Genomic DNA, 24372 nt, shown 5'->3' on the forward strand with positions numbered 1-24372 from the left:
ACCCGACCCCACCCCCACCCCCACCTTCAACTCTGCTCCCTTCAGCCTGGCCTGGTGGTTAAGCTTTAGGGACAGAGTTGGACTCCTGCCCTGGCCCTGCCCTTGGCCAGCTGGGCCACCCTGGGAAGCTTTCCCATCCCCTGCCGGCTTCCTCCTCCATAATGTGATGGGACTATCCCTCCCTGGGAGGATTGTGGTCAGTTCTTAGCGACCAGCCCTGCAGTACAGGGCATGGAGCAGATGTGTGCTCCAGAGCGGCTGGTCTGCACTCCGTGTAGGTCTCTGACCTCAGCTGTGCTTACTGCCCCTTCCCTCCCTGCCACGCTGGCTTTCGTGCATATCCTGGAATGAACCAGGAGAGCTCCAGTCCTCCGACTTTTGCAGTGGCTGTTTCCTCTACCCTCAGCGCTCTTCCCTCAATCCCCCACATGGCTCCCTCACTTCCCTCTGGGATTGCTCACGTGCCGCCGCCTCAGACCTCCCTGACTGTACTCTCTGCCCCTCTCCTACTGGTCGTGTACTCTTTTGTTTACTTGTTTATCGTCTTATCTCCCCCACTAGAATGTCAGCTCCAAGGAGGGACTGTCTTCTTCACTCCCGTGTCCCCAGTGCCTGAAACTGTGCCGGGCACACATTGAGTGCATAACAAAGAACTGTCGAGTGTGTGAATGAATGCGAGAATGAACATGGTGAAGTGAGTGGACTTTGTCCCAGGCTAGCCCTGCCGTGGAATCCTGGCACTGATTCCCCTCGAGACCTTGGGCCAGCACCTCCCGTCTCTGAGATTCACGTTCCTCTCTGCAATGTGGGGGTGTTAGCAGCCCCTGCTCACGGCCTTGTCCTGCACTAAGCCTGCTGCCCGCACGTAACGCTTCGTCGTTGGCCTCACTGCCATCCTGTGTCTCCAGCACAGGGTACACAGGAGCCAGCGAGGGGCTGTCCCTGCCATGGAGACACTTTACTAAATCCTAAGTAACTCCTTCCACTCTGTGTAACCAGCTGTGGTGCCCCAGGGCAGGCCGGGGCAGGGGCTGTAGATGGGTGTGTTCCGTGGCCATAATGGGCCCCTGGGGAATGGGATTCATGCAGGCCCTGAGAGTGCTGGGGTGTGGGGAGACCTGGGTTGTGACCAAGTCAGAGGGCTCTGGGACCGGCTGTGTCCAGGCCTTTGTCTTCCCTGCAGGAAGCAGGCCAAGAGCTACAAGGTCCAAGGAGGACTGCTGCTCTGATTACAGTAGCCGTTAAAGCCTTGGGGTGTGTGTGTGTGTGTGTGTGTGTGTGTGTGTGTGTGTGAGAGAGAGAGAGAGAGAGAACACACATGCATGTGTAGATGAAGCTTCCAGCTGTCAGAATTGCTATCACTGGTGTTTCCTGCACAGGAGGGTAAAATATGACGTGTATAGAAAAGTGCTTCAAACCTCCCTATTCAGTTTAATAAATGATGATAAAGCAGACATCTAACAACCACCAGATCAAGACAAGCGTACCAGCACCCCAAAAGCCACCTCCTTCATGTGCTCTTTCTACCATTAGCAAATAAATTCAACCCTGTTTTCTTTGGTTAATCATTGCCCCTTTTTTGTGCATTACAAAAGATGTCAGGTGGCCCAATAGAATAGAGAATCACGTGATGAGCCGCCTTGGGCCCACTGCCCAGCTCAGAGAGAAAACACTCCTGCCATGGTTAAAATGCCCAGGTACCCAGGGGCCCCACTGTGGTCCCTCCTTGGCTTCCCTACAGGCTTTTACACTGTATGTAAATGGTCCCAGGCCCCCAGCACTTGGCTTGCTCTCAATATTTTGCTCTTGAGGTTTCTCCAGGTGGACAAATGAAGTCCCCTGCCCATAGGATGCTCCCAGTCGGGGCCAGGTCATCCCCACCCCCACCCTCCAGATGAAAACAGCCTGCCCTGCTCGCGCCTCAGGACGGTGCTCTGGGGCTCTTCTGCCCCAGGACCGAAGCCCCTGCCCCAGCTGTGTTTGGAAACCACTGCTTCAAAGGAAAGTGGGCATTTCCTGTCCATGGAGGGTACTGCTGGCCTCGCAGGTCACCAAATGGGATTCAGTTACAGGCTCTCGACATGTAAGGGGCCTCCCCTAAGCACGTGTAAGGTAGGGAAGGGGCTGGAGTTACCATCTGGGGTCTGTCTGTACCACGGAGAGGCCTTCCCTGGAGGGAGGCGAGACACCCCTCCACGTGGGAATGGATTGGGGGCTGCAGGTGAGAGAGTCTCTTCTTTGCCCCTACCCCCCCTCTGCCCCTCTGCTGCCCATAAGGGCCCTGTTTAATGATCTCATCTAGCCTTTCATAGAGATGTCCTCTAGGGTGCAAAAGAGAGCTGGCGCTTAGAAACCTCTTCCTGAGTGCTAGCTGTCAGTATTATTGCATTATCGTCATTCACTCATTCATTTTGTAGATATTCACTGTGTACCTCCTCTGAGTCCAGTCCTGTGCTAGCTGATGCCTGGCACAGGCTGGTGACCTGATAGCCCAAAGCCTTGCCCTCATGGAACTTGGCAGTTCAGTGAAAGAGACTGACACAGCACCAGGCAGTGACAACCCAGAGTGACCTTGGGGAAAGCACAGGCCAGAGTGTCACGGCTATGGTGGTGGAAGTCCAGAGGTTTGTGGAAGTCCAGAGGTGGAAGTCCAGATGCTCTGGCTCTAGCCTAGGAAATCAGGGAGGGCTTCCTGGAGGAGGACACATCTGAGCTACGTGCTGCAAAAGGAGCAGAAGTTAGTGTGTGGAAGGGTGTTCCAAGGAGAGCGAAGAGCATATTCAAAGGCTAAAAGGTGGCAAAGGGTCTGGCATTTTAAATAAATTACTATTTTTAATGAAAATGTTTGAGATAATTGTAGATTGACATGCAGCTTTAAGAAATAATTCAGAGAGAGCCCCTGTACCCTGTATCCAGTTTCCCCATAATTTAGTACACGACCACAAGCAGGAAATTAACATTGATACAGTCAAGATACAGAACATTCCATCACAACTCTCCCTCATAATGCCTTTTTATAACCATATTCCCTCCCCTTCCCTAACTCCTGGCAACCACTCATCTGTCTGTTCCCCATTTTTCTAATCTGTCATTTCAAGAATGTTATATAAATGGAAATATACTGTGTGTAACCTTTTGGGATTGACTTTTTTTTTTTTTAAAGATTTTATTAGGGAAAGGAAACAGGACTTTATTGGGGAACAGTGTGTACTTTCAAGACTTTTTTCCAAGTCAAGTTGTTGTCCTTTCAGTCTTAGTTGTGGAGGGCGCAGCTCAGCTCCAGCTCAGCTCCAGGTCCAGTTGCCGTTTTCTAGTTGCAGGGGGCGCAGCCCACCATCCCTTGAGGGAGTCGAACCGGCAACCTTGTGGTTGAGAGGACGCGCTCCAACCAACTGAACCATCTGGGAGGCAGCTCAGCTCAAGGTGCCGTGTTCAATCTTAGTTGCAGGGGGCACTGCCCACTGTCCCTTGCGGAACTCCAGGATTTGAACCAGCAACCTTGTGGTTGAGAGCCCACTGGCCCGTGTGGGAATTGAACCGGCAGCCTTCGGAGTTAGGAGCACGGAACTCCAACCGCCTGAGCCACCGGGCCGGCCCCGGGATTGACTTTTTTTCACTCAGCATATTCTCTGGCGAGTCATCAAGCTTGTTGCGTGTATCAATAGTTTATTCCTTTTTATCACTGAGCAGTATGCCATGGTGTGGGTGTACCATGGTTTGTTTTAACCCTTCACCTATTGAAGGACTTCTGGGTTGTTACCAGTTTGGGACTGTTCTAAATAAAGCGGCCATAAACAGCCCCGCACGGGTTTTTGTGTGAACGTAAATTTTTGTTTTTCTCAGACATACGCAGAAGTGCCATTGCTGGGCAGTGCAGTAGCTGCATGTGTAAAGAAACTGCCACACTGTTTTCCAGAGTGGCTGTACCTTACATTCCCAGCAGCAATATGTGAGTGATCCAGTTTCTCTGCATCCTCGCCAGCATTTGGCATTGTCACTGCTTTTTACCTTGGTTGCTCTACTAGGTGTACAATGATAACTCATTATGGCTTTAATTTGCATTCCTCTAATGGCTAATGATGCTGAGCATCTTTTCAGGTGCTTATCTGCCATCTGTGCGTCCTCTCTGGTGAAATGTCTCTTGGTGTCTTCTGTCCACTTTCTAATTGGATTGTTTGGTTTTTTTCGCTGTTAAGTTTTGAGAGTTCTTTCTCTCTTCTAGATACTAGTCCCTTGTCAGATATGCAGTGTGTAAATAGTTTCTCCTAGTCTGTAGCTTTTTATCCTCTTCACATGGACTTTTGCAGAACAAAAGTTTTTAATTTTGATTAGGTGGACTGTATTAATCTTTCCTTTTATGGATCATGTTTTTGGTATCAACTCTGAGAACTTCGTGCTTCGGGATCTAGCCCCAGATCCCGAAAACGTGTTTCCTAAAAGTTTCATAGTTTTACATTTAAGTCTATAATCCGTGATGAGGTAATGTTTGTACACAGAGTGAGTTTGGATCAAGGTGGGGTTTTTTTGCGTATGGATCTCCAGTTCTAGCACCGTTCGTTAACAATGCTGTCTTTTCTGCATTGAATTGTTTATGCTTGTTTATCAAAAATAAGTTACCATAATGAGACACTACTTCACACCTACCAGGATGGCTATTATCACAAAACTTGGAAAATAACAAGTGTTTGGTGAGGATGTGGGGAGATGGGACCCCTCGTGCATTGCTGGTGGGAATGTAAAATGGTGCACTGCTGTGGAAAACAGGGTGGTAGTTTCTCAGAAGTTTAAATATGGACCTACCATACGACCCAGCAGGTCCATTCCGAGGCGTGTGTCCAAAAGGATTGAAAGCAGAAACTTGGACACTTATTTGTACACCAGTGTTTATAGCTGCATTATTTACAGTAGCTACAAGGTAGAAACAACCCTAGTGTCTATTAATAAAGATAAATGGATAAACAAAAGGTGATATATACACACACTGGGATATTATTCAGCCATAAAAAGGAAGGAAATTTTGATTTATGCTACCATACGGATGGACCTTGAAAACATTATGCTTAGTGAAATGAGCCAAACACAAGAGAAATAGTGTAAGAGTCTACTTATATGAGGTCCCTAGGATAGACAAATTCATGGAGACAGAAAGTGGCATAGAAGTTACGGGGGGCTGAGGGTAGGGGAAATGGGGAGCGACTGTTCAATGGGTATAGGATTTTTACTGGAGATGATGAAAAAGTTTTGGATATAGACAGTGAGGATGGTTACACAACGTTGTGAATGTATGTAATGCCACTGAAGTAGACACTTTACAAATGGTTAGAGTGATAAATATTATGTAATAAATATATTTAACCACAATGAAAAAAAATCAATTTTGTGGTTTTTTTTTTCCTAGTGGTCCCCCTGACCAGTCTAGTCCCCACCTGGCACAATACATAGTTATTACCATATCATTGATTATATTCCCTATGCTTTCCTTGACATCCCCAGGACTAGTTTTAAAACATCGATATTTTAAAAACCAGTTGGGTGTATTTGTGTGGGTGTGTTTCTGGGTTCTGTCTTCCGGTCACTGATCGGTGTGTTTTTCCACACTGTCCTGACGACTGCAGCTATCTAGTAGGACTTAGTGTTGGAGACAGTGAGTCCTCCCACTTTATTCATCTTTTTCAAAATTGAGCTACTCTAGGGCCTGGGACCTGGTGTTTTTGGAGCTCTGCTCCGGCTCCCTTGTGTGGAAAATGGCGCTGTGATTTACCCAGTTTCAAAGTTACCTTTGGCACCTGCCTCATCCTCAGCCCCCATATCTGACTCATCAATAAGTGTTGTTTTTCTTGGCAGACATAGCTCTGGTCTGTCCCCCACTCTCCATGTCCAGTGTTTCCGGCTGCCTTCATCAGTTGCTTGGAGCAATACTGCAGTCTTGTCACTTGTCCCCACACCCACTCAGGCCCCTTTGGTCCCATGCTCCACAGACAAGGCAGCCAGAGTTCCATTTTTCAAATGTAGACCTGTCCTCGGCACGTACCATGTTTCCCCGAAAATAAGACCTAGGTGGACCATCAGCTCTAATGCGTCTTTTGGAGCAAAAATTAATGTAAGACCCGGTATTATATTTGTAGTATAGTATAGTATTGTATAGTATAGTATAGCATAGCATAGCATAGTATGTAAGACCCGGTCTTATTTTACTATATTAATTTTTGCTCCAAAAGACGCTTTAGAGCTGATGGTCCGGCTGGTCTTATTTTTGGGGAAACATGGTACCCGCCCCAACCGCCTCTGCTTGCCTGTGGCCTGGCTCTACCACATCCTTCTCCTTCCAGCCAGTGTGTCTTGGCTGGATTTCACTTTTCATTTGTGTGAGCCTTCACTCTAAGCCCCGCAGGGCAAGGACCGTGCTGTACCTACCCTCACCCTCACCTCCACCCCCAGCCTGGGTGACACATGGTGAACACTCATTGGATTTCTTTTGATGGACTCCATGAATGTGACAAGGAAATTGCATTCTCCTGGAGCCAAGGACTAGGGGACGGGAGTGTGAGGGAATGAAGCCGAGAGGTGGCAAGAGCCTGGGGGCCATGGGAAGGAGGTGGCTTTCGCTGTGCATGCCCCAGTGAGCTTTGAGCAGGTAAGGGACATTGGGTTTGCAACGGTCTCCCTGATCCCACAGGAAAATAGCCTCTGACTGAAGAGACTTAGCAGAAAAGGAATTCTGGTGGCTTTTACAACGATGAAAGGACATGCCTCCTACTAAGCAGAACGATGCAGAGGAAAACTAGGCCGATGGGGGCCGGGCTTCACCCGTCTGACTGGCAAGGGTCAGAGAGTTTGACAGCCCCCTGGCCGTGGGCCCTCACACCGGGAAGCTTGGGGGTGCTGAGCTTTGCCTGACAGTTCCGCTGAGAGGCATTTGGCCCACAGGCACGCTGGCACACCTGTGAAATGACGTCTGCACACGGTTATCATTGCTGCGCTGTTTGTAAGAGCCAGAGGCTGGAAACCACCAACCTGGCCCCCTGGGGCCTGGCTCAAGGCACCTCAGCCCTTCCATGCAGGGCTGCACTTTGCAGAGATCAAGGCATGGAAAGATCACTAAGACATATACTGTCTATATTGTTCTTTAAAATAATATTAATTGTATTAATTATATCTGTAATATAAATTATGAATTACATTTATTGAAATTATGAATAAATGTAAAAATAAATATAAATAAAATAACCATAAATAATATATACGTGTAAATACATAAATGTAATGAAATTTAAAAATAATATAAATTGTTAGTGTACATGCTGGACAGCACACCAAGCGTAAATGTGTAGCGTAACTAATTACTACAAAGGGAAGGTCCACGGAGCTTCCCCCCCAATGAAGAATCAGCTGGTGCCAGCCGCACAGAACCCCCTTCCAGACCCTCCCCTCCCCCAGAGGCAGCCCCTCCCTTGGCTTTTGAAGCAATCACTGCCTTGCTTTCCTCTTTGGTTTTACATCTGTATGCACCCCTACACAGCATACTTAGGTTTGTCTGGTTTTTAACTTTTTCAGAAAAATCTCCTAGGATGTGTTACATTTCGCTTCTTTTATTTAACACTGTAGCTGCGGTCGTTCATTGTCACTGTTGTGTATTGTTCCATGGAGCCAATAGATCATAATTTAGTATCCGTTTCCCATCGATGAGCATTTGTTTTGTTTCCAGTCTCTGGCCAATTCAGACTGTGCTGCCTGAACCTTCCCACAGGTGTCCCCAGGGCCCAAGGGCCGCATTTTGCTCGGTAGGTACCCAGGGGAGTGCTTGCCAGGTCCCAGGTGTGCGTCTTTACCTGTGCTGGATGCTGCCAGACTCCTCCGGTGCCAGCAGTGCAGGAGGGCCAAGAAATGTTCTTGGGAAGAGCAAGGTGCAGAGTCTTCTGTGTGGTGCGCTGTCATTTAGGGTTTTTGAAAACGCGTGTAAGCATGGGTGTGCACCCACACACACATGCATGGGTAGGCTGTCTCAGAAAGGAAAAAAACACAACTCTGGGAGACAGTGCCCTCCTCCAGGGCCGAGCTGGGCAGGGCAGGAAGGGCCATCCTGACACTTCCCCCTCTGAAGAGACACACTGAGACAGGGAGAAGGAAAGGAAAGAAGGGAGAGAGGAAGCCCAAATGTGGCCGGATGTTAATAGTCAAGAATCTGAGTGGTGGATTTCAGGGGAGTTCACTGGTTTAGTCTCTATTTGCGGAGGTGTTTAAAAGTTTTATAATAAAGATCTATTCCGGTGTGAGAGGCTCTTGGACGACCTCTCCTGACCCCTGAAGCCTATCTCCAGGAGAACCCCGTTCCCAGTGAGACTTCTGGGGGCAGGGTGCCCCTCCCCCACTCCTTCCCTGGGGACCTCGTTTTCCTTGGCGTCCAGAGCTGCCCGATCCCTGACCGCCTCCCCCACCAGAGCACAGACCAGCCCGTCCGGTTTGGGGAGGTTAGGGGAGCCCGCCCCACTTGGCTGCTCTCCGGGGCGGGTGCCTGATGGGTGCTCCACCCTAGCGGGGGAGGGGTGGCCTGGGATCTGGGACTTCTGGCGTCCCCTACCTGCCCTGCTGTAGCCCCGGGCCTGGTGGGCAGGTGAGAGACAGGAGCCGGGTAGAGGGGTTTCCGGGCCCTCAGAGCCAGTACAGGCCTCCTGGTCCGAGTGGGACAGTCCTGGTCGGCTGCTGCAGGAACAGTCAAGGGGGGGGGAATGGGAAGGACACAGGTGTCTGTCCTTCTGCCCGCCTGGGCCACTTAATCACTGCTCTCACTGGGCTCACTGCCACCTGCGCTAACCCAGCCCCTGCCACTCAAAGGACCCTCCAGTGGGGGAGTGGGCCTACTCAGTGTCAGTCCCCAGGCAGGGAATTTTGTCTAGTTTGTTACTGAATTCTCAGGACCTCCAACAGGCCTGCCTGGTGTGCTAGGAGCTCAGTACATGTGTGAACCAGTGGAGGCAACAGAGACAGTGACAGCCTGGAGGGTCAGCTTGGGGTGTCAGGGAGGGCTTCCTGCAGGAGTAGGTGCCTGAGGTAGGGCCCGGAGGGTGCATAGGGATGAATCAGGCAGCCTAACCCCTGCCCACTAAGTCCTCTATGGCAGAAAGAAACAAACTTCACACCAGGAGCTCTGACCTGGGCCAGGGAAGGCCCCGCAGAGGAAGTGAGATCTGAAGTGGGGAGGCGGTGTGAGGCAGGGCCAGCACAGCCGCTTCTCACTTCCCCCCTCTCTGAGCTCTTTTTCTCCTGTTTAGGAATGGGAGTTCTGAGCAGCCAGCCTACTGCTCAGAGAAGTTGGTTCAGGGCACAGGCACTGGGACAGATGGCCTGCCTTGGAAGGTTGGCACCTGACCTCCCTGCCAGGGGCCTTGGACAAGTCACTCAACCTCTCTGAGCCTCAGTTTCCTTTGTTGTAAATGGGCCTGAGGAAGTGCCTGTCCATTTAGGACAGCAGTAAGGTCAAATGACTTAATGCCCATCAATACTAAGAGAAGGGCCTGGCCCAAAGTAAGTTCTCTGTAAACACAGGACACTTATTGTCAAAAGGGTTAGTTGCATCAATGCATGACAGAATAGCATGGCACACAGAAGTCCCAGCGCTCCCCACCCTTTCTCCCCATTCCCGCCATCCACGTCTCCTAGTCCTACACTCACACCTAGAGATGGTGATTGGGGGGTGACCGTGATCTTGATCTTCCCCTCCTGGTGAGGCTGCAAGTCTCAGGTTTGTCCTCATGGGTGAGTGGGCCAGAGGGGGAGAGGCCCCCTTTGCTGCGCCCTCCCCAAGCTCTTAGACTCACAGCCTAGGAGTGGGAGGAGTGAGGAATACAGCAAGCCCCCCATTGCCAGCCACCCCTCCACTCTTTTTCTGTCCTCCCCCTCAGCCTGGGTGGTGGCTTCAAACCTGATCGCTCCATCGCCTGGCATGAGCAGCAAAGTAGGGGTGTATGTGTGCTAGTGGGGGACTGGCCCCAGTGAAGCAAGGGCTGTGGTTGGGGTCCCCTGTTCCTCTGGCCCTGCCTAGCCCCTCCCTGTGCTGGGGCAGTTGTGGTCATGTGACCCAGGCTCTGCCCCGCCTCCTTCTGTCTTTCCCTTTCCCCTCCCCCCTCCCGTGGGCTGGAGCCACAGCCAGCTCAACTTCTGCCAGAACTCCTGCCAGGGCAGGGCTGCGTCACCACGCGCTGCCAGGGAGGTTGGGGTGCAGAACCCAGCCAAGTCTCCTTGGTGGGCACCCGTGTCGCGGGCCAGGGGAGCCCCTTGATGCCTGCTCCCCGCTCTCCCAGCTGGAAGTCTCTCTGTCCGCTGGCCTGTCTCACTGAGGGTGGCCCAGGACCAAGGGAAGAGGATGGTAGAGGTGAGCTGGCCCTGGCCTCAGGCAGGAGAGCTGCGCTGGGTGTGGGGAGGGCAGTCCTGCCACCTTGCCACCTGAGCCAGCTTGAGCATGTGCGCGAGGGGCCACACCTTTCTTGGGGCCAGAGGCAGGGTCGCTGTGTTTCCAACATATTTTCCTGGTGGCAGGTGCCTGTGCTGGGGCTTATCGTATGTCTCAGTGCAGGTCCCTGAGCGTCTCAATGGCAGCGAATTCCTGGGGTCTGGTTTGCGTGGGGGTAGTTCTTGGGGGCGGTGCCTCCCTAGGTCGCTCTGGTGACCCTGGAGTTGGCCGTGGGAGTGCCTGGGTCTGTCGTGGGGTCTCATTACCTTACCTACTGTCTGTGGGTCTCGGGTGTGTAGGCCGTGTGGTCTGTGTCTTGGGAAGTGTTCCGCAGTGTGTGTATGGGGTCCTGGGCCCGCCTTTCTAGGAAAGCCTGGCCGTTATGGAGCGTCCGTGGAATTGTGTACGCGTGTGCCTGTATTTCTAGGTGGTGGCCCCGGTCTGTGTTGTGTGTGTCACTGGTATATGTCTGTGGGTCTCTTTTGGGAGAGCCTCCATCTCTGGGGGGGGGGGGGGGGTCTTTACAGTATTTGTGGAGGGGTCCTGGATCTGTGGTTTCTTCGGGGACCCCGCCGTGGGCTGCCCCAGTGTCCTGGCCCTTCCATGCTGAGAGCTTCCTCTGAGCTAGGCCCACTTCTTTAAAACTGCTTCCCCCACCTTCTCCGACTGATGCCTCCCTGTTCCCTCTGGCGTGCTCTGGGGGGCCCGTATCCCAGAGGTGGGCGCTGAGGCTCAGGGTGGGATGTCCCCACACCCAGGCTCCTGTATAGACCCCGCTGGTATGTGGTTGGGGTGGCTGCCACTGTCTGGCTGCTCAGGCAGTTTCTGTGCGACCACTGTGTGTCCCTGTGCACCTGGTTGTGTGGCTGCATGTCCACGCTGCGTGTCTGTGTCATGGTCTCTGCAGGCAGCCTGTCGCTGTGCAGCGTCTTCCTGTGTTTCTATGTCCAGGGAGCGTGCATGCGCGCGCGTGTGCGTGTGTGCGTGCGTGTGTGCGTGTGTGTAGCAAGGAGTTGCATGGCAGGAGAGGGTTTGGGTTCCGGACACCTGGGAGGCCTCCAGAGCCTCTTTGCTGCCTACACCCCCTCCCTCCTTCCTGTCCTGCCTCAGGGAGGAATGAATGAAGTCTAATCTGATTGCCCCAGTCCCTGTGGGCTCCCCCACACTCAGGTTTGTTGTGGCATTCATCCCCACCCTGGGTGTCTCTGGGGGGTGAGGGGTACCAATAGTGCCCTTTGTGTCTGTGCCCTGCTGTGCCTGGCCAGGAGGGGAGGAGACACCTGAGCCGGGGGCTGCCACAGGAGCCGCCTGCTCTCCCTGGGGGCTCTGAGCACTGGCGGGGCCCAGCTGAGTAAAGGCAGCAGCGTCTCTTCACTTCGCCACACTTTGAGCTGTGTCCCCCTCCCCCATGCTGGGCAGGGCTGGGATTACAGGGTGGCTGAGGTGGCCCAGGCCCTGTCTTCTCGGAGGCCCCCAGCCCAGCAGGAGAAGCAGACCTGCCCTCAGTGAGTAGCAGCCCATTACACCCTCTGTCCCAGCTCTGGAGAAAAGAAGACTTAACACGGTAAGACCGCCATGTTTGCTCTGGCCGGGAGAGAACTGTGCCCGGCATGCTCTTTTATTTATTCGTTCTTTCATTCATTCAGCAGCAGCAGCAGCAACAACAACGGCAGTAATAATAACAGCTAGCCTGTAGTGAGGACCCACTGGCACCACGCACAGTTGTAAATGCTTTGCATGTGTCATCTCATTCAATTGTCCAGACATTCCCGGAAGATAGGGACTATGATTCCCCCCAGTTTGCAGACAAGGACACTGAGGCCCAGAGAAGTTGAGTCACTTGCTCGAGGCACACAGTGTGGCAGTGGTGGAGCTGGTGCCTGAGCCTGGGCAGTCTGCCTTTAGCCACCAACTGCCTACTGTGTCCCTGTACTAGCACAGTCTGTGCGAAGGCCCGGTGGGCTAGGGTAGGTTGGCACTGCATGTAACCAGAACTCGGACAGCAGGGCTACTGCTCACTCCCCAGAGGCCAGCTCCAGGCCCTGCTTCCCAAGGCCAGGCTGAACCAGGATCTGTGTTTTTATGGGATTTCACCGACTGGTGGGACTCACAGATATCTGGCGGATCCCCCACTCTATGATTTGCCTCTTGCCTATAACCCAGACATGCTGCCCCTTCCTCAGAGTCCCACCCTAGGCCGCATGGGTGGGGTGGGTCTCCCTGTGGTGGGGAGGGCTTGGGGAATGGGCTCCCGATGGGGTGCCTCTTGTGTTTGGGACTCTGTGTTTGCTGGTTCTGACTAAATAACTAGGTTCACTGTAAAGATGTGGGCCCCAGATCGTTCTCAGACATCAAGGTCAGACTGTAGGCAGTATGGCATGGGCCCAGGGGACTCCTCTCTGCCCTCTGCCTCCAACACCCTTCCCTGCTGTTCCTCCTCAGGGCCCAGACTCATCACCCAGCAAGGGCATCACTCCTTTGTTCCACACATACTTACTGGTGCCTACTGTGTGCCCAGGCCCCGCTCTGGATGCCAGGGATACAGCAAGAACAAGACAAAGGCCCCTGATTTCCAGGAGCCAGCATTCTACTGGGGGGAGGGCGGAAGGGGGACCCACAGTCAACAGGCATAGGATGCCAGGTGGTAATAAATGCCACGGAGAAATACAAAAAAGGGGTACACATTTTGTCGGGAGGTCAGGAAAGGCCTCTCTGAGGAGGCTTTATTTGCACTAAGACATGGATATCAAGAAAGGGTAAGCCATGTAGCTCTGGGCAGAGGGAACAGTAGGTGCAAAGGCCCTGAGGCTGCCACAGGCTTAAAGAGGAGGTGAAAAGTGTGGTTGGAGTGAAGCGGGGGGGTGGGGAGAAAGGAGACCCCGAGGTTGGCAGTGCTTCATTAAGTAACAGTAGGGAGTGTGAGCCAAGGGGGAGCCTTTGGAGAGTTTTGTTCGTTTAACATGTCTCCAGATTCCCTCCAAGGCAGCCTTTCTGCTCCCGGTTCTGCTCATTGCTAGCGGAGTCGTCTCTGTCCTGGTTTTTGTCCCATATACCTCTGGGGCCTGTTGTCTGGAGTGGAGGCCTTGGCTGGAGCCAGGGCTGCTGAGGCAGGAGGCTGAGATGGCGTCAACAGGCCTTCTCTGTGGGTCAGCTTGGGGGCTTCTGTGACCTGGTGCTGGGCAGCCCTGGGCAGTGACTTCCCCCCTCTGGGCCTGTTTCCTGGTTTGGGAAACAGGAAGGAAGAGGACTCCGCACCCAGCCACTTACTCACCCAAGCACTGTTCAGAGGGTTCAGGGTGGCCTGGTCTGCGTGCCTGGCACAGGCCAGGCCAGAGTCAGCACTGAAGCATGTGTGTGTCCCCTCCATGCCCCCGGCTACCACGAAGGGGTGACCTGCTCTAGGCGCTGGGATCCGGCTGTAACCCACTGCCACATGGGTCCTGCCAGCATTGAGCCAGCGACTTAGCGGGGAGACAATAGACAACACTCGTAACCGTAGAACATGTTAGGTGATGCTAAGGACCAAAAGGGAGCAGACCGTGTGCCAGAGTGTGCCAGGCCCCGTCCCCAGGGAGCTCACATTCCAGCTGTTACTAACAGTGGTGGCCGTCCTCAGCAGGCCCTGCCATCTCGACCTTTATAGCAGCCCAGAGCCTGCGCACTTCTTCCCCTTCCGCCACCCGCCACCTGTATGGTCCCGTCGACCCTCTCTGCCCCTGGACCCTGAGGTCCTCTTCCGCCCAGTCCTGGCCCACCTCCAGCGTCCATGTCCCACCCTGCCAGAGGGAGCCTGTAAACACCTGTGTCAGGCTCCATCCCTCCCCGCTTAGAACCTTCCTGTGGCTCCATCTCATGCAGGGAAAAGCCCACAAGTCCCTACGCAATCTGCCTGCCCTGCTCTCTCACCTCTCGTCCCCACTCCCCCGGCCCCAGATGCTTGGCCTCCTGTCTGCTCCTTGACCACTTCCAGCATGTTCCTGCCTCAGGACGTTTTCCCTGGCTGTTCCCGCTGCCCGGAGCTCTGCTTCCAGGTACCCACGTGGCTCCCTCGCCCCTCAGGTCCCTGCTCAAGTGTCACATTCTCAGCAAGGCTCTCCCCGACCACATCATTGAAAATTCCAATTTCCCCTTCGCCTCCTGATCCCCACTTTGCTTTTCTCCTCAGCACTTATCATCTGACTTAACCAGCCATTTTGCTGATTTATCTCATTATTGACAGTCTGCTTCCCCCTAGAACGTGAGCTCTACAAGGCCGGGGGTGTTTCTGCCTGGTCTGGCCACTGCTGTCGGCCCTGCCCCGGGCCTGCAGACATCAGCCCTCAGTAGACAGTGATGGGTGGATGGTGGGTGGTGTTTGAGTGTCATCGGGTCATTTGTGGGTAGAGTAGGTGTTTGTTGAAGAGGCGTCTTGGGTATATGGCAGTCCCAAAGCTTGAGGCGGGGTCTGGGAACCAAATGTGTGAGGATTCCCTGGGGGGACTAGGCTCAGGGCGGGAGGGCTGAAGAGGGATTTGGATGGGGGGGGTGCAGGTGGGTAGTAATTGCTGAGCAAAGGTGTGGAGCTGGGAATGGCGTGGGATGTAAAGGGGGGCAGTGAGGAGCCTGCTGTGGGCTAGGAAAGTGAGCCGGACTCCCCATCCATCGTCAGAACACAGCTCAGGGAGGGTAAACTGAGGCAGGGAGGGGGCTTCCTAGAGCTGGTAGGTAATGATCATGGCAGAGGGGTGAACAGGAGCCAGTAGTAGGAACCCTGAGTGCAGGCTGGGGACACTGCATGCTTTTTGGTCCCCTTCCTAGTTTAGGGTTCCATATTGGTGAATATGAAAGGATGGTCGTGACCCCAGCCATATCCCCTGCTCTGCCCCTGGGCCCCTGGGTTCTAGCTGGGTCAGCTCCCTCCACTGCCAGGGGTGCAGCCTTACTGAGAGCCTTGGGGCGTTGGGGGGACAGGAGTTTTACACACACGCGCACACACACACAGAGCTTTGTCACAGTGGCTCTTGCTCTTCCTCCTGGACTAATTTTCTTGGTGGTGGAGGGGGTATCATTTTCTTTTCATGAAAGGTCAGAGGGTAGAACAAGTCAGTGCAAGGTGACTGGAAAACGTGAAGCTTTTGCTAGGACAAGTCGGAAACTGCCTGTCCCACATGCTAAATACAAAAGATTTTTTTTTTAATTGAAACAAACATTTTAGAGTAGGATGCAAAATGGGCCTGCATTCTTGGGATCAAGCACTGGCTTTCAGAGCGCCTGGTTCCTGGCTGGTGGCTGCACACTGTCCTCCTTGGTTCTGTCTCTGAGGTCACTGGTTCACTCTCTCTGCCTCTGGGTCCCAGGGCTTTCTCTGCCAGTTTCACAAGACTGCCTGGGCAGAGACTGAGGTATGTGAGCATGAGAGTAGCATGGCGGGTATGGATGAATGGGTTCATTTACCAAATGTCCTTGAGTGCCAACTGTAGCCCTGGCCAGGTTGCAAGCACTGGGGTACAGTGGAGAACAAGATGGATGACAGGCCCACTCTGGTGGAGCTGATATTCTCGTGGGCGAGACAGACACTGAAGAATCTCACACACACACACACACACACAATGTATGTGGTGAGTGCAATAAGGAAAAATAAAGCAGAGAAAGGGGCATAGAGAGTGACAGGACAGGAACAGGGACATTTGAGCACAGATGTGGGTAGAGGGAGAGAGCCCTGTGCAAATCAGTGAAAAGAGAGTTCCAGCAGGTGGGGCAGCCGCCAGTGCAAAGGCCTGAGGTGGGGACATTTGTAGGGTTTGAAGAATATCGAGGCCTGTTGGCCCGGACAGAGTGAGCGAGGAGGGCTATGTGGGAGGAGAGAACGGAGAGGTGATGGGCCTTGTGGGCCATGGGGAGGAGTGTTGGGGGCCAGCACAGGGTGTAAGGATGTAGGCTCTGGAGTGGATTGGACTGTCTTCCAGGTCCAGCTCTGCTTGGTGACCTTAGAGAGGGATTTCACCTTTGTGAGCCTCAGTTTCTGCTTCTGCAAAATGGGGATGAGAACAGCCACTCCACCAAGGTCGTAGGGAGTCAGTGAGCTCAGCGTTGGCATCTGCGTAGGTTCATGGGGGTCCCCGCGTGGTGGTGGTGCCAGTGTAAGTACTGGGGGTGAGTCTCATTGAGCCACGTTTGGTGGCAGGGACTGGCTTTTGCGTATCTTTTCCGCTGCAGACTGTCATGCCAAAGGCCTGTGGAAAGGTGGATAAAGAACCAAGGGGCAGGGGAAGAGAGGGGGCATGAGCCCCACTTGTGCTGTCTCCCGTTAATCCTGGGGGCCTGGGACAGGTCAGATAGGAAGAGGGGACCCCCCCAGAAGGATTTAGGGCAGGAGAGGAAGGGCAAGGTCTGGACGGTGGGTGGGTGGGTGGGTGGGGCCAGGACTAGCCTTGGAGATGATGTTGACAAAAACAATAGCGTCGCTGCAACCCTCAGGGGGGGGCAGACAGGAAGGAGCCTGGACTTTGGTGCCCAACTCCCCGGGTTCACATCCTGGATGCCCTGGGCAAGGGGTACCTCTCTCGGGGCCTCAGGGTCCCCGTCTGTGAATTGGGGATGGTGAGAGTACCTATCTCACGTGTCATTTTGAGGATGGGATGGGATTAGGCACACAACACGCAGAAGGGGCCACACCTGAATCTCTGAAGAGGCAGCTGCTGCTAACTGTGAGAACTGGTGGGGCCCCAGCTGTGGGTCAGACAGGCCTGCAGTCTCATGTTCACGCTGCTACCAAGCTGTGTGACCTGGGCAAGTAGAGTGCCCTCTCTGTGCCTTGGTTTTTTTTGTTTTAGCTTTTGTCTGTAACACAGGCCTCATAATGACCCCTTATTCGTGAGTCAAGTGTGCAGATTAAATGGGGGACTCCGGGTTGAGTGCTTAGAGAGGGGCTGGCACCCAGTAGGTGCTCAGTAAGTATTGGCTGCTGCTCTAATGGTAACACACTTCCTTACTGTGTAGATTGCGTAGGGGCCAGCCATCTTATGTTTGTGACTCATAAGAACTCTGGGAAGCTGGTGCTGCCATAGCCCTCTTTTAACAGAGTAGGAAACTGAGGCACAGAACAGCTGAGCTGCTGGCCCAGGGCCACACAGTGAGCTCAAAGTTGAGCTGGCTCATCGACCACGTCACAGGTAGAGAAAGTGAGATGGCACAGTGTGTGGTAGTAGAGCCAGGGTTTGGGACATGGCTTGTCTGACTCCTAAGTTCCGAGCTTGCCTGGGAACCTCAGTGCCCACTCTTCCCCCATTCCTGGCACAGGCCCCTGCCTTTGCATAGCAGCTCCTTTCCCTTCCCTTCTGAGGCCCCCATAAGATCAGGAGTTTGGGGACTTGGCGGAAAGCGGGGACCTGGTGTGGGAGCCTGCTGTACTTGGAGCTGCCCCAGGGTGGGGCTCCCGCCTAATCATTATAAACATGGTGAGTTCCTCTGTTTGTCCTGCCCTCCATGCAGTGCCCAGAGGGAAGGGGTGGCCCCCGGCAAATATCCGGAGGTGTGCCTCTCCACCCCCTTCCCCTGTGGGGTCACACTCGGCTGGGGGTGGGGCTGGCTGCAGTGTACAGAGGTGGCTTGGGGGTTTATGGGTGGGGGTTCTAGCTTGGCTACCCCATCTTCCAGGCTGCCTCTTGCCCATCCCACGTGGATCCTGAGCTCCTCCCTCTCTTGGGGTCCTGGCATGATCCCATCCTGCAGAGGCCTCTGGCTGGAGGGTGGAGGATGGGCAGGGTAAGGAGTAAGAGAGGCCAAGGTGAGGAGTGAGGCCTGCCTGGGCCAAAGGGGGGCACATCTGGGAACACAGTGAAGAGGTGCTAGGACACGGGGTGAAGAGCTGGGTGACAGCAGGGAAGATGAGGGAGGGCAGGGTGTAGGGACAAAGCAAGGAGCAGGAACTAGAAAGACAGCTGAGGGCAGAGAAGCTGAGAGGTAGCAGAGGTGGGGGGAGAGCAGGGGGGGTCAGGGTCGCCGATGGAAATTTGGAGGGACGGATGGACTGTGTTCAGGGGATGGAAGGGGCTCCTGGCTTGGTTAGGGTTAGAGAAGGGGCTGAAGCAGAGACAAAGGGGCCCCCTTCCTGGTCAGGGCTGTCCCACCCCACATCCAGGCAGCTTGGGGTCCCTGGAGCTGCAGGGAGACCGGGACCACTGGGAGCCCTGGCCAGACCTGGCTCTGGCCACCTACTGGCCAAGAAGCCCGGACCAGTTGAGACAGGTTGGCTGTGCGGTCCCCACCCACCTCCCACTGCTCCCGCTGCCAAACCGGTTCTCCTGATGGCTGGCCACTGATGGCTCTTGCTCTGAGAAGGGATGGTAGCCTATTTGGCCTCATCTCACAGAGCTGCTCCCACAGGAAAGGAGCAGCTCTCCCATGGGGGGAGAACTGGGACCTGAAGGGCCTACGTCCCAGACCTGCCTGGGAGCACCCTCATAGGTCACCAGACGTACTGAGCTGGGGGCCAGCCCTGTGCTGGGCACTGTGCCAGGCGCTGGGAAGCCAGCCATGAACTAGACAGATCCCCACCCACGGTATTTCCCCTCATCCTTTGGGGCTCAGCTCACATGGCCCCTCTTCTGGGAAGCCTCCCCTCATTTCCACCCTGCCATCCTTCAGGTTGGGGATGGTGCTCCCTGACTCCCGCCCCAACCACTCGGGCCCGTCAGAAGCTGTCTCCGTCACCTCTGTGTCTCTAATACCAACCAGCACAGGGCTGGACACAGAGGAGTCAGTTTGAGTGAGTGAGTGAGTGAATGAATGAATGAGTGAGTGAAGGATGTTTTTTCCCCATTTTACAGATGAATAACCCGAAGCCCCAAGAAGACACGTCACCGGACCAAGGGTACTTCTAGCACAACCAGCATCAAACCAGGTCTGTGGACGCCAGAGCCCGTGACGTGGGACGGGAGCAGGACCTGGGCCCCCGCCCCCCTCAGACACAGCTAGGAGTCACCCTAACCATCAGAATAGCAAACCCAGGCAGGCCCTCCCTCTGTGCCCAGTCCTGTGCTCAGCTCTGCTTCTGTGGACTCATTTACTCCTCATAGCAGCCCTCGGGGAGGTGATCCAAAGCACAGAGAGGTTAAGTCACTTGTCCAAAGTCACAATGCACTCTGGTTGTCTGGCTCCCTTTCCCATTGTTTCTCGGATCTCCCTTTAGGACACCACCATCAGCGTGTCTCCCCTTCGGCCTCTTTGATTTTTCAACCAGTTTTCATTGAGCATTTACGCTGTGCCTGGTACTGTTCAGAGTCCCTGACTGGAGACCCCAGACCCTAAAGATGGGCTTTTGTCTGTTAGTATCCATTATAAAGTGGGTCTTTCCCCACTGTGTGACCTTGGCGAGGAACGTCCCTCCTCTGAGCCTCAGTCTGCTCCTCTGTAAAGTGGGAGTGTCGCAGTGAGGCTGCCGAGGCATCATGCGTAGGATGGGGGCTCAGTAACCATTTCTTGAACAAGTAACCAAAGGGCTGTGGTGTTCCTGGTCCAGAGCCTGGGCTGGGAAAGCAGATGGTTGTGGCCAGGCCGTTAGTAAGCGGCCACTGTGTGCCAGGCCCTGTGCTGGGCACGGGATAGGACACAGGGAAACAGGGCAGATGAGACCTGGCCTGTGGTGTTGATATTCTAGTGGTGAGCGCTGTAGATGCTAACCTAGTAAGCACAAGAATGAACAGCAGAATTTCCAGGAGTTAAATGTGCTGTGAAATGATGGGAGGAAGGATAGTGAGGCATGGGGGCTCTTTTACTTGGGGGCGTCCAGAAAGGGTTCGCCGACGACTTTTGAGAACTGAAGGAGGGCAGGAAAAGAGCCATGAATGGATCCTGGGGTGGAATGTTCCATGGAGGGAACAGCCGGTGCAAAGGCCCTGAGGTTGGAAACCCAGTGTGAGGGAGGGGCAGATGAGCAGAGAGGTGATGGGGGCAGGTCGTGGGGTGAGCCATATGGAGGAGTTGGCTCTTCCCTTGAGTGAGATGGAGCCACAGGACAATTCTCAGCAGGGGAGGAACATGACCTGACTCAGGTGTTCACGGGGTCCCTCGGGCTACATCTGAGGGACAGACTGTGGAGGGGATGGGGGGGACACCAGGGAGGGAACAAGGATGGACAGGACCAGAGCAGGGCTAGAAGAGCGGGAAGAAACAGGCGGGTTCTGGTGAGCGGCCCCCTCCCACAGGCCTGCCACAGGAGCCCACGTCTGCGCCCTCCTGGTGCTGAGAGCCTCGGCGCCATGTTTGGGAAGAAGAAGAAGCGGGTAGAGATCTCGGCACCATCCAACTTCGAGCACCGCGTGCACACGGGCTTCGACCAGCATGAGCAGAAGTTCACAGGGCTGCCCCGGCAGTGGCAGAGCCTGATCGAGGAGTCGGCTCGCCGGCCCAAGCCCCTCGTCGACCCCGCCTGCATCACCTCCATCCAGCCAGGGGCCCCCAAGGTAGGCTGGCACCCACCACCTCTTCACCCACACCGACCCCCACAGAGGGACCACAGCCCTTCACCCCACACTTGACCCTGTTGCCAACACCCCCTCACTGTTCTCCCCTTCCTATGACCTCTGAACACACACCCCAGCCCTCCAGCTCATCCTCGCCCCCAACACAGGCCTTTCACTCGCCCCTCCCTCACTGACCCCTCACCTCGCTTCGCAACACTGACTCCGGGCCCTGAAAACCTCCAGCAGTCTCCCTGCGCCAGCCTCTAAGTTGCTGTCTCCTGGAGCCTCACACCTCGCGCTCTGTGCTCCTGTCCCCAGTGCCACAAACTCGTCCTTGGGCTTCACAGAGCTCCCATGGCAGCTGTGGGGGACAGACCTACTCCCAGGTGGTAACCACCCCGAGTAGTCAGGGCTAGGCTGGGGAAGCCCAGAGGAGGTGCCTGACCCAGGCCTGGGCTCCAGGCCCACTTGTTGGGGGAGGGGACACCGGAGCCGAGGGGGGGGGGGCGCGGAGGAGGAGGGGAGCTGAGGCAGATGGTGAGGCGGCAGGGCTTTGAGTGAGGAAGCTGCCCATGGGAAGCCTTGAGGATTTGGGTTTGGGGTGGGGTGTTTTGCTGTTTGTTTTTGTCATCTTGAGCAAAAGGGAGAGCTGGGATTTGGACCCAGGTCTATTTCCGAAGCCCATGCTCTTAGCCTCTTTCCTGTCTGGTGGTCCAGGTGCCCAGGCGTGGCCTGCAGTGAGATTGGCCTGGTGGCGGGTGAGGCCATGCCCAGCCTGTGAGGCCAGCCTGGGAGCGAGGACTTTATCCTAAGGGCAGTGGGAACAGGAAGGGCCGCAAGCCAGGGGAATGCAGCCAAAGTTGTTCCGCAGGGTGGAGGTGGGTGTGCCGGTCAGCAGGCTGGGCGCCCGGGGGCAGGCCTGCAGTTGACTCATCCTCTCCCGGTGCCCAGCTCAGCCTGCTGGGAGGAGCCCCGGGGCGCAGGGAAGTGGGTGTAGACACAAGTGCAGACCTCTCATCAGGGTCTCGATCTGGCGGCCCACTGAGGTATTCCTGTGTCCCATGCAGGGTGCTTCTGAATATCTTGAATTCTTTGCCACTGCTTAAAAAAGCAAGAGACTTCCCATCCAAATCTCTGTTTTCTGGCTTCTCATGATTGATTGGCTGGAGCTGAGTGTCAGCTGCCTCCACAGGTGGGGCACTGGCTCCTCCAAGCCACAGGCCCCACCCGGGCCACCTCAGTTCCATCGCCTTCCCGGTCCTGTGGCAGCTTGCATGCTCGTTACAACTCACTAGGGCACCTCCTAAAACCTCGTCCCTGCTTGGCCTGCCAGTCATGGGCCCTGCTTGGGTCTGTGTCTGCCAGGAGGAAGGGATACCTTGTCTTAATTCACACAAAGGTGCCACATGGGCGAACACTGTCCTAGGGCCCCTGTGAGCCCTTGTGTTTGCTGCCCAGTTGTCCCAGGCCCTCCCCCAACCCCCAGGGACTTCTAACGCCAGAGTCTGACCGGGTGCTTCTCCGGACCCCTGAGCAAGGCCCGGCTTCCAGGATGGCAGCCAAGACCCAGGAGAGGCAGGGGCAGGTCCCATAGGGCACTGTGGCCAGTAAGTGGGTTTTGTGGGATCAGTATTTTCTGCCCAGTAGAGGCAGTTCTGGCTTCAGGGTGTCTGGAAGCCCTGGGCCCATGTCCCCGTGTGCCCGTGATTGACAGCACAGGGGTAGGGGCCATGACCTCTGATTCCCACAGCTTCCACCCAGGCCCCCTCACTAACTCACTGGTTCAGCAAATGTTTATTGAGCACCTTCTGCATACCAGACACTGTTCTAGGTGCTAAGATTTAGCAAGAGCAGAAACAGACAGGAAGACCCAATCTCTGCCCTCAATGCACATTGCACTAAGGGAACAGGTGATGGACAGCTCTACGTATGCTCTCTGTCCGCTGGTTTTAAGTGCTCTAAAGAAAAACAAAGTGAGGAAGGGGGATAAGGAGTATTAGGGGCTGGCATTTGAGATGCATTTGAGAGAGGCCAGCAGAAGCTTCCCTCTGAGAAGCTGAGCTCCCAAAAAAGACCTGAAGGAGGGAAGGGAGGGAGCCATGTCATACTTAGGGGAAGATGTTTCAGGCAGAGCAAACAGCCAGTGCAAAGGCCCTGCGGTGGCAACTGCCTGTGTGTTCGAGGAGCAGTGAGGAGGCCCATGTGCCTGGAGATAAGTGGGGTGCAGAGGAACCCTGGAAGCTGTGACTCAATACTCAAGGGAAGAGGTGGCTGTGACCTGGATTGGGGTGGGGGCAGGAAGGGTGAGCACTGGGTGGATTCGGGACGCACTTTACACTCGGCCAGGCCTCCATGGGCATTCTCATTGCCACCCCTGCTCCTGGGGCACTCTTGCTCTACATTGGGCCCAGTCCTTTCTCACTCTCCCTGTGTCCCACTCTTGCCCTTCAAAGGAACAATGCGGTTTGGGGGTTGACAGCCCTGGCAGGCTGCAGGGGAGGAAGTGCCAAGCCATGCCCTGGCCCCCGCATCCTGTAATTTGGAGCTCTCCAGGGCTGATTATAGGGTGGCATGACCTCTGCCCTCCTTCCCCTCTACCTCACAGGGCAGGAACCCCCGCCCCCCAGCCAAGAGAGCAGGAGAAGGACAGGAGGGTGCTTCTCAGTGGGGCCGCCTCAGGGTGGGGAATGGGGGAGGTGACAGCCTGACTGAGGGGAGGTGACTCCTTCAGCTCCCCTCCTGCCACTGACTTCTTGGTGCTGGGGGAGGGGCTGCAGGGCCTCTCTGGTCCTGCCCCCACCTACCCAGCCCCATCATCACCCCATGGCATTTCTTCATTCGTCTCTGTCTTGTCTCTGTGTTGTGTTGTCCTGTCCTTGTGTATCGGATGCACGTCCCGTGTCCCCTCCTTCCTGCCCGGCCCCCACCCTGCCATTGCCCTGGATCCCGGACCCCAGACCATCGTGCGGGGCAGCAAAGGCGCCAAGGATGGGGCCCTCACTCTGCTGCTGGACGAGTTTGAGAACATGTCGGTGACACGCTCCAACTCCCTGCGGAGAGACAGCCCGCCACCACCTGCCCGTGCCCGCCAGGAGAATGGGATGCCCGAGGAGCAGGCCACCATGGCCAGAGGGGGCCCAGAAAAGGCGGGCGGCCAAGGCCGCGTCACCAGTCGCAGTGACGGGGGTGGCAGCAGTGGTGACCGGCGGCGGGTGGGGCCGGAGAAGAGGCCCAAATCTTCCAGGGAGGGCTCAGGGGGACCCCAGGAGTCCTCCCGGGACAAGCGCCCCCTCTCCGGGCCTGACGTCGGCACCCCCCAGGCTGCTGGTATGGCCAGTGGGGCGAAAGTGGCAGCTGGCCGGCCCTTTAACACGTACCCGCGGGCCGATACGGACCACCCATCCCGGGGCGTCCAGGTAACCAATACGCCTGCCCCAGGACCCCACACTGTCCCCTTGCCCAAAGCTTTCCCTCTCCCCACCC

General features: G+C 55.2%; 1 protein-coding gene across 3 annotated transcripts in view; it reads left to right on the plus strand.

Annotated features, from left to right (window-relative positions):
* PAK4 (p21 (RAC1) activated kinase 4) overlaps positions 1 to 24372 on the plus strand; it is a 45430-nt gene that overhangs the window by 15082 nt on the left and 5976 nt on the right. The window contains exons 1-4 of one of the 3 annotated variants that reach the window (XM_081030743.1): positions 10135 to 10369; positions 19255 to 19328; positions 20632 to 20889; positions 23847 to 24305. In XM_081030743.1, the coding sequence (XP_080886869.1) occupies positions 20686 to 20889; positions 23847 to 24305 (663 nt within the window). In that variant the 5' untranslated portion in view covers positions 10135 to 10369; positions 19255 to 19328; positions 20632 to 20685. Of the gene's footprint in view, positions 1 to 10134; positions 10370 to 19254; positions 19329 to 20631; positions 20890 to 23846; positions 24306 to 24372 lie in introns of those variants that run through there. The other 2 variants (XM_081030742.1, XM_081030744.1) reach the window with 2 other exon arrangements.

Source organism: Rhinolophus hipposideros, assembly GCF_964194185.1.
Source record: "Rhinolophus hipposideros genome assembly, chromosome: 21".
Lineage (NCBI taxonomy): Eukaryota > Metazoa > Chordata > Mammalia > Chiroptera > Rhinolophidae > Rhinolophus > Rhinolophus hipposideros.